The sequence below is a fragment of the Charadrius vociferus genome, unplaced genomic scaffold, assembly GCF_000708025.1.
Source record: "Charadrius vociferus isolate BGI_N301 unplaced genomic scaffold, ASM70802v2 scaffold746, whole genome shotgun sequence".
In the NCBI taxonomy this organism is placed as follows: domain Eukaryota; kingdom Metazoa; phylum Chordata; class Aves; order Charadriiformes; family Charadriidae; genus Charadrius; species Charadrius vociferus.
Genome location: NW_009648658.1, coordinates 4,318 through 13,782, shown reverse-complemented (window position 1 = coordinate 13,782; position 9,465 = coordinate 4,318). Strand labels below are relative to the sequence as shown.

The window sequence follows — 9,465 nt, the reverse complement described above, 5'->3', positions numbered from 1 at the left end:
GCCATTTCCCCCTAAAAATGAGCCATTTCCCCCCAGAAATGAGCCGTTTCCCCCCAAAAAATGAGCCATTTCCCCCCAGAAATGAGCCGTTTCTCCCATTTTCCCACCCGCAGCGGGATGCGCCGCCGGGAGAAGGAAGGAAGAAGGAGAAAGCCCTGAGCGAGGTGGGGACCACGAAGTTTTGGGGAGCCCCCGGCGGGGGGCATCTCCCGAGAGCGAGACGGGGCCGGAAGGGGATAAACTCATCCCTCGTGGAGGAACCCAAAAGGTCCCCAAAGAATCGGGGTCCCGCCGCCGCTCCGCCAACGGGGAGAAGAAGTACACGTGCGACGAGTGCGGGAGAAGCTTCGGCCAAAGCTCCAACCTCCTCGTCCACCGCCGCATCCACACGGGGGAGAAACCGTACGAGTGCCGCGAGTGCGGGAAGAGCTTCCGGCAGAGCTCCAACCTGATGGTCCACCAGAAGACGCACGCGGGAGAAAAGCTCTACCAGTGCCCCAAGTGCCAGAAGTGCTTCCCAGACAGGTCCCTGCTGGTGAGGCACAAGAGGATCCACCTGGGAGAAAAACCTTTCCGGTGCCAACAGTGCGGGAAAAGCTTCCTTCACCGGTCGAGACTTCTCCTCCATGAGAAGGTCCACCTAGAAGAACAGCTCTGCCAGTGTCCCCAGTGCGGGAAGTGCTTCGGGGACAAATCCAAGTGGCTCCAGCACCGGCGGCGGCACACGGGAGAGCGTCGCTACAAGTGCTACGAGTGCGGGGAGGAGTTTGGGAAGAGCTCGGACCTCAACCTCCACCAGAGGATCCACGTGGAGGAGAAGCTCTACCAGTGCTCCACCTGCGAGAAGTGCTTCAAGGACCGCTCCACCCTCATCAGGCACGAGACGGTGCACACCGGGGAGAAGCCCTACAAGTGCCACGAGTGCGGGAAGAGGTTCACCCGCAGCTCGGACATCATCGTCCACCAGCGGACGCACACGGGGGAGAAACCCTTCCAGTGTCCCGAGTGCGGGAAGAGCTTCAGCCACCGGTCAAACCTTTTCCGACACCAGAGGATGCACACGGGGGAGAAGCCCTACAAGTGCGAAGAGTGCGGGAAACACTTTGGGCAGAGCTCGGAGCTCATCGTCCACCAGCGGACCCACACCGGGGAGAAGCCCTACCACTGCTCCGAGTGCGAGAAGTTCTTCAGGGGGCGGTCGACCCTCTTCAGGCACGAGAGGCTGCACACGGGGGTCAAACCCTACGCCTGCGGCGAGTGCGGGGAGAGCTTCGGCCAGAGCGGGGACCTCATCGCGCATCAACGTTTCCACACGGGGGAGAAGCCCTACCAGTGCTCCCAGTGCAGAAAGTTCTTCAGCAACAGGTCCAGCCTGGTGCGACACCAGCGGTTGCACGCCGGGGAGAAACCCTACAAGTGTCAGGAGTGCGGGAAGAGCTTTGGGCAGAGCTCGGACCTCATCGCCCACCAGCGGACCCACACCGGGGAGAAGCCCTACCAGTGCTCCCAGTGCAGAAAGTTCTTCAGCAACAGGTCCAGCCTGGTGCGACACCAGCGGTTGCACGCCGGGGAGAAGCCCTACCAGTGCTCCCAGTGCAGAAAGTTCTTCAGCAACAGGTCCAGCCTGGTGCGACACCAGCGGTTGCACGCCGGGGAGAAGCCCTACCAGTGCTCCCAGTGCAGAAAGTTCTTCAGCAACAGGTCCAGCCTGGTGCGACACCAGCGGTTGCACGCCGGGGAGAAGCCCTACCAGTGCTCCCAGTGCAGAAAGTTCTTCAGCAACAGGTCCAGCCTGGTGCGACACCAGCGGTTGCACGCCGGGGAGAAGCCCTACCAGTGCTCCCAGTGCAGAAAGTTCTTCAGCAACAGGTCCAGCCTGGTGCGACACCAGCGGTTGCACGCCGGGGAGAAGCCCTACCAGTGCTCCCAGTGCAGAAAGTTCTTCAGCAACAGGTCCAGCCTGGTGCGACACCAGCGGTTGCACGCCGGGGAGAAGCCCTACCAGTGCTCCCAGTGCAGAAAGTTCTTCAGCAACAGGTCCAGCCTGGTGCGACACCAGCGGTTGCACGCCGGGGAGAAGCCCTACCAGTGCTCCCAGTGCAGAAAGTTCTTCAGCAACAGGTCCAGCCTGGTGCGACACCAGCGGTTGCACGCCGGGGAGAAGCCCTACCAGTGCTCCCAGTGCAGAAAGTTCTTCAGCAACAGGTCCAGCCTGGTGCGACACCAGCGGTTGCACGCCGGGGAGAAGCCCTACCAGTGCTCCCAGTGCAGAAAGTTCTTCAGCAACAGGTCCAGCCTGGTGCGACACCAGCGGTTGCACGCCGGGGAGAAGCCCTACCAGTGCTCCCAGTGCAGAAAGTTCTTCAGCAACAGGTCCAGCCTGGTGCGACACCAGCGGTTGCACGCCGGGGAGAAGCCCTACCAGTGCTCCCAGTGCAGAAAGTTCTTCAGCAACAGGTCCAGCCTGGTGCGACACCAGCGGTTGCACGCCGGGGAGAAGCCCTACCAGTGCTCCCAGTGCAGAAAGTTCTTCAGCAACAGGTCCAGCCTGGTGCGACACCAGCGGTTGCACGCCGGGGAGAAGCCCTACCAGTGCTCCCAGTGCAGAAAGTTCTTCAGCAACAGGTCCAGCCTGGTGCGACACCAGCGGTTGCACGCCGGGGAGAAGCCCTACCAGTGCTCCCAGTGCAGAAAGTTCTTCAGCAACAGGTCCAGCCTGGTGCGACACCAGCGGTTGCACGCCGGGGAGAAGCCCTACCAGTGCTCCCAGTGCAGAAAGTTCTTCAGCAACAGGTCCAGCCTGGTGCGACACCAGCGGTTGCACGCCGGGGAGAAGCCCTACCAGTGCTCCCAGTGCAGAAAGTTCTTCAGCAACAGGTCCAGCCTGGTGCGACACCAGCGGTTGCACGCCGGGGAGAAGCCCTACCAGTGCTCCCAGTGCAGAAAGTTCTTCAGCAACAGGTCCAGCCTGGTGCGACACCAGCGGTTGCACGCCGGGGAGAAGCCCTACCAGTGCTCCCAGTGCAGAAAGTTCTTCAGCAACAGGTCCAGCCTGGTGCGACACCAGCGGTTGCACGCCGGGGAGAAGCCCTACCAGTGCTCCCAGTGCAGAAAGTTCTTCAGCAACAGGTCCAGCCTGGTGCGACACCAGCGGTTGCACGCCGGGGAGAAGCCCTACCAGTGCTCCCAGTGCAGAAAGTTCTTCAGCAACAGGTCCAGCCTGGTGCGACACCAGCGGTTGCACGCCGGGGAGAAGCCCTACCAGTGCTCCCAGTGCAGAAAGTTCTTCAGCAACAGGTCCAGCCTGGTGCGACACCAGCGGTTGCACGCCGGGGAGAAGCCCTACCAGTGCTCCCAGTGCAGAAAGTTCTTCAGCAACAGGTCCAGCCTGGTGCGACACCAGCGGTTGCACGCCGGGGAGAAGCCCTACCAGTGCTCCCAGTGCAGAAAGTTCTTCAGCAACAGGTCCAGCCTGGTGCGACACCAGCGGTTGCACGCCGGGGAGAAGCCCTACCAGTGCTCCCAGTGCAGAAAGTTCTTCAGCAACAGGTCCAGCCTGGTGCGACACCAGCGGTTGCACGCCGGGGAGAAGCCCTACAAGTGTCAGGAGTGCGGGCAGAGCTTTGGGCAGAGCTCGGAGCTCATCGTCCACCAGCGGACCCACACCGGGGAGAAGCCCTACCACTGCTCCGAGTGCGAGAAGTTCTTCAGGGGGCGGTCGACCCTCTTCAGGCACGAGAGGCTGCACACGGGGGTCAAACCCTACGCCTGCGGCGAGTGCGGGAAGAGCTTCGGCCAGAGCGGGGACCTCATCGCGCATCAACGTTTCCCCACGGGGGAGAAGCCCTACCCCTGCCCGGTCTGCGGGAAGAGCTTCGGCCAGAGCGGGGACCTCATCGCGCATCAACGTTTCCCCACGGGGGAGAAGCCCTACCACTGCTCCGAGTGCGAGAAGTTCTTCAGCGGGCGGTCGACCCTCTTCAGGCACGAGAGGCTGCACACGGGGGTCAACCCCTACGCCTGCGGCGAGTGCGGGAAGAGCTTCGGCCAGAGCGGGGACCTCATCGCGCATCAACGTTTCCCCACGGGGGAGAAGCCCTACCCCTGCCCGGTCTGTGGGAAGAGCTTCAGCAGAAGATCCAACCTCATTGTCCATCAGAAGGTGCACAAGGGGGGACTCCACCAGTGCCGGGAATGTGGGAGAAGCTTCCAGCCCAACGCATCTTTCGGCACGAGGACGGGGAAGGACGGTCTCCAGTGCCCTCAGTGCGTGGAGGGTTTCAAGGAAGGGTCGAACCCCATCGAAAATCAAAGATGACAATGGGGGAGAAACGGTTCCGTAAGTGGCCGGAGCGAGGAAGGACTTTTGGAGAGAGTTGAGATGTCATTACATGAAAGAGAAAAAAAAAAAAAAAAAATAAAATAAATCAGCGCTTCGAGGTAAAATTCTTCAGTTTTAAAGACTGCAAAAATGGGGGGGGGGAACCACCCAAACCACGCAAGTGATCTAAAGTAGGCCGAATAGTAAATAATATACTCTTTTTTGTTGTTGTTGTGTTGTTTCTAATTATTGCCTCTTATTATTGAGTTTGCTCAAAGGGTTTGGTCCGCGCTCCCCCCCCCACTCAAACCATCTGCTGCTTCAGGCTCTTCCATCATCCGTCTCCAACGTCCATCCTCCCATCCTTGGACGCTTTCCAGGCTGGGAACCCACCAGCGCCCCAAAAATACCCTCAAAATCGCTCTTCCCACCACCGCCACCCCCACCACCGCCCTCCCCTCCCCCATGTACGGATGCGCCCTCAATTAAAAAAAAAAAACAAAAAGGCGCTCCGCTCCTGAGGAATATCATGGTTTTTCCTTATTTGGGTTTTTTTTGGTTTTGGTTTGGGGTTTTTTTGCCATATATTGTATTTTTATTTGCGACGGAGAAGTTGCCGCCGTTAAAAAGCGAAGAAAAGGGGCAAAATGTGCCAAGAGCTTCGTAAAGATGTTGGTGACCACGGGATGGGCGCTGACTGTTCGTAACCCAAACCAGGGCGATCGTGGTGAAACCAAGTCACCGGGACCTGGCCCGGGGCCGGACCTCCTCCCTTCCAGCTCTGCATCCTGGAGGAAAGCAATTTTGGGGGAAGTCACGCTTTCCCAACAGCTTTTTGGGGGAGCTGGGAGGGTTTGGGGGTTTATTTGAGGGCGGAGAGTGGGTTTCTCTTCTTCCCGAGGTGGGGTTGAGCGCGGAAGCTGCTCAGATTTGGTCAGTGGAGCCAAAAACGAGACTTGGTGCAGGAAACTCCAACTGAAGCCTGACCTCGACTGGGCAAACTGGTCTCGTTGGCCAGCAGGTTTCTGCCATGGTTTCCAGAAGAACCAGCGTCTGCTTGGCTTTGCCGTGCTACACACAGGCTCCCAGGGATGAAGAAGACCTACACGTCCCTCACCGGGCTTCCGGGACCCAGCACGAGAGAAGGTCCACAGCCATCGGGGCGCTACAGGTATTTCGCTGAGAGTTTGGCTCTTTGGTGTCCTCTTCCTCCTCTTCGTGCTGTGGGACCTCCCTCCCGTCCCCTTTCATCTCCTCATCTCCCCCTTTCCTCCAAAGGCCTCCAGCTGCTCCGTGGTGGCCACCACAACAAAGATCTGCAGAAACAGCACGGCAATCGCCTCTGCTCGCTGGGGTGGTTGTTTCCACCTTCTCCCTTGACGCCGCCGACCTACAACTTTCTGGCCGTAAACCAGCGCGAATCTCTCACGTATTTAGAATCAAAGAATCGTCTAAGATGGACCTTTAAGCTCATCAAATCCAACCATCAACCCAACGTGCCAAAGCCACCGCTAGATGGTCCATCGGGGCAGTCAGTGTGTCACCGACAGCCAAAAATTGAGCATCTAAGCCGTAATTGTGGTACCACAGAGACGTTTGAATAGGAAAAAGACGGTTGGTGGGTTCCTCCTGTGCTGGTCCGTGCGTGGTTGGGTTGGAGTTGTGTTAAAAATGGCATCTCGTGGTGGCGAGGGTCACGTCACACGGGGTTTCTGAATGGTTTATGGGTTTGGATAGAGAAGTGAGGCTCTCACGATTGCTTCTTGGCCAAATGCAGCTTTGTGGCTACTTTTATTTTCCACAGTGGCCACCTTAGACCTTAAAGGGAGTCTCTGGGAAGCCCAGTAGGGATCTTCCCATCTCCTGGTGGTGATGGCACCATCCCCTCTATATTCCAGGCAGAGGCGGCACCGTCACGTGGCTCAGAGCTGTGGCCAGGCCAGGGTTGAACATCTCCAAGGATGGAGACACCTCCACACACACATCCCCCCCAAATTCATTTTTGATTCATTGATTTATTTTTTTTTTTTAATTTTCACTTGGTGAAGTGTGGGGGTCTCCATCCCCTCTGCAACACACACACACGCACACCCCCACCAACCCCCTGGAGGGGGTGCAAATAGTGGGGGCGTCCCACCCCAGATGCCTGGGTCCCCATCCCAGCTTGTTGCACCCCCCCAACTGCTCCCAGTGTGGACCCCCGGAGTCATGGGGGGTGGTTTTTAGAGGGGTTGGTGACCCCCCTCTCAACCCATGTGGCCTCAGTGGGACCCCGACATCCCTCCTGGGAGACCCTCCTGCCATCATGGAGCATCTACAGGGTGGTGGTGTCCACCCCATCCTCTTGCTGTGCCCAGCTGCTGGGTGGGAACATCACCGGGATGTCAGCGCATGGCTCGAACCCCCCCCAGATCCTCCAAGGCCACTGTGGGGCCACCAGCCTGGGTCTGCTGGAGGAACATCTCACCCCTAGATGTTCCCCTGGCGGCGTGGTTACCCCACCCAACAACGATGACCCAGCGCAGGAAAGAAACGGGTTATTTATTGAACAATTTGATAGAAATTTTGGGACACGGAGCCCTTCACCGAACTCTCACGCTTTGCCTTCGGATGGGGTGAAGCGGACGCTCCTTCCACTCCCCAACGTCCACAGTGGAAATGGTTTGACATTCTCAGCCCTTAAAACCATCTGCACCTTCTGGAGGAAAACTGCTCGTTCCTCTAACGTTCCTCTAGCAATATAAAATTTCCTTAGATTTTTATCGTGTGCACAAATATGAAAATAAAAAATCTCCTTAGGAACAACCAACCTCCTTTGGGGTTGTCTTTTTTTAAGTCAGGGTTTAACACATCGAGGTGGGACGTGCAACGGACACTTGGACCATGTCTCAGCTACCCTTAAAAAAATATAACAGTGAGATGGTGGAAAAAAGAGGAGTTGGGTGAGGGGAAGGCTCTCACCAGGGGGTGAAGAGTTTGGATGAAGCTGCTGGAGGAGCAAAGTGAAGGCTACTCAACGATCTATGCGATGATGGGAGGAATTAGGAGGAATTGGCCTTTTTTCCATCACCGGTGAAGCCACACTGCAGCGTTTGACTCTCTTCTTCTTCCCCTGAGTAGTCTCCAACACGCAACAAAAAAATAAGGTTGTCTCACACGGGAGGATGTTCCACGCTGCTCTCGCTTCTCGTCTTGCCGAGACCAAGCCAAGCCAAGAAAGACCAGGCCAAGCAAGAACCAGGCCAAGCAAGACCAAGCCAAGAAAGACCAGGCCAATCAAGACCAAGCCAAACAAGACCAAGCCAAGCCAGGCCAAGCAAGACCAAGCCAAGCAAGACCAGGCCAAGCAAGACCAAGTCAAGCAAGACCAAGTCAAGCAAGACCAGGCCAAGCCAAGCCAAGCTGTTTCTCCTCTTCCAGGCACTTGGGAGGTTTCTTCTTCTCTGCATCACCTCTGCCGGTCAAGGAGGCTTGATGCTTCCTCGAGGGTCTTTGCACACTTGGAGCACGGGGACAAGCTGTCTCCCATCCCCACGCTCCCAGAGCCTTCCTCCAAGCCCTTCCCACATTTTGCACATTCTCCAGTTCTCTGTCCTCTGTGTCCCCGCTGATGGACGATGAGGCTGGATTTCCTGGTGAACCTCTTCCCGCACTCGGCACAGGGGTAGGGCTTCTCCCCGGTGTGGGTCCGCTGGTGGGCGATGAGGTCCGAGCTCTGCCCGAAGCTCTTCCCGCACTCGTGGCACTTGTAGGGCTTCTCCCCCGAGTGCCACTTCTGGTGTTTGACGAGGCTGGATTTATTGCAGAAGAACTTCCCGCACTGGGAGCAGTGGTAGGGCTTCTCCCCCGTGTGGAAGCGCTGGTGGGTGATGAGGTCCCCGCTCTGGCCGAAGCTCTTCCCGCACTCAGAGCACTCGTAGGGTTTCTCCCCCGTGTGCAACCGCTCGTGCCTGAAGAGTCCGTACCTTCCCCGGAAGGATTTTTCACACTGGGAGCACTGGTAGGGTTTCTCCTCGGTGTGCGTTCGCTGATGGATGGTGAGCTCCGATCTGCGGGCAAAGGTTTTCCCGCACTGGTGGCAGGTGAAGGGTTTCTCCCCCGTGTGGACGATCTGGTGGGTGAAGAGGTTGGACCGTTGGCTGAACCTCTTCCCGCACTCGGAGCACTCGAAGGGTTTCTCCCCCGTGTGAATCCGCTGGTGGACGATGATGTCCGAGCTGCGGGTGAACCTCTTCCCGCACTCCAGACACTTGTAGGGCTTCTCGCCCGTGTGCACTCGCTCGTGCCTGATGAGGGTGGAGCGGTCCTTGAAGAACTTCTCGCACGTCGAGCACTGGTAGGGCTTTTCCACCATGTGGCTTTTCTGATGGGAACTAAGGTCCGAGCTCTTCCCAAACTCCTTTCCGCACTCTTGGCATTTAAAAGTCTTTCCACCTTGGTGCAACCTCTGGTGGCAAATGAGCTCCGACCTGTCCTGGAAGCATTTCTTGCAGTGGAAACATTCGTAGAGACTCTCTCCTGCAAAGAGCTGCTGATCGCACTCACCGCGGGTGAATCCGTCCTTCTCCTCCACCCCTGGGCACCCCTCCGTGCCCCGGGCGCTCTCAGAAGCTCTCCCATGGTGAGTCCCTTCGGATTTTACCACCGTCTCACCCACTTTGGTTCCACCAGGACATCCTTCATCCTCCCGCCGCATCCCGTCTCCTGCGGGGTTAGACAGGAGGTTGAGTTATGGGGTTTTTTTGAGTGATGGGACGGCGCCCCGGACATCCACCACCGTTGGCGAGGAGCTGCGGGGTGGAGGAGGACGGCGGAGGGACGACCTCCAAAGGACCACCCCACCGGGACCATCCTCACCCATTGGGGAGGTGAATCGAAGCCAACCACAGACCGGTTTGGGTTGGAAGGGGACCTTGAAGACCATCTCGTTCCACGGGACACCTCCCGCTAAACCAGGTTGCCCCCACCCCCGTGCAGGACCCTACAGTTGGCCATGGGGAACCTCTGGGGGGGGTTTCTCACCTCCCCAGGTCCCTCGGGACGACCGTGGCCGGTGGGGTCCTCTCCCACCCCCCAATTCCTCACCTGCACGGCTGCGCCGGGGGCCGCCCGGCTCCTCTCTCCCCCCGACACCGGCTGCCACC

At 58.3% G+C, this 9,465-nt stretch overlaps 2 protein-coding genes across 2 annotated transcripts in view; one reads left to right on the top strand and one right to left on the bottom strand.

Annotated features, from left to right (window-relative positions):
• The window catches only part of LOC104287732 (zinc finger protein 850-like), a 6,227-nt gene extending 1,909 nt beyond the window's left edge, over window positions 1–4,318 (top strand). The window contains exon 2 of the mRNA XM_009886463.1: window positions 114–4,318. Within this exon, the coding sequence (XP_009884765.1) occupies window positions 114–4,318 (4,205 nt within the window). The remainder of the gene's footprint in view (window positions 1–113) is intronic.
• Window positions 4,319–7,769: 3,451 nt separating this feature from the next.
• Window positions 7,770–9,017, bottom strand: LOC104287731 (zinc finger protein OZF-like). The gene has a single exon (XM_009886462.1). The coding sequence runs from the start codon at window positions 9,015–9,017 to the stop codon at window positions 7,770–7,772; it is 1,248 nt and encodes a 415-aa protein (XP_009884764.1).
• Between the last annotated feature and the right edge of the window lie 448 nt (window positions 9,018–9,465).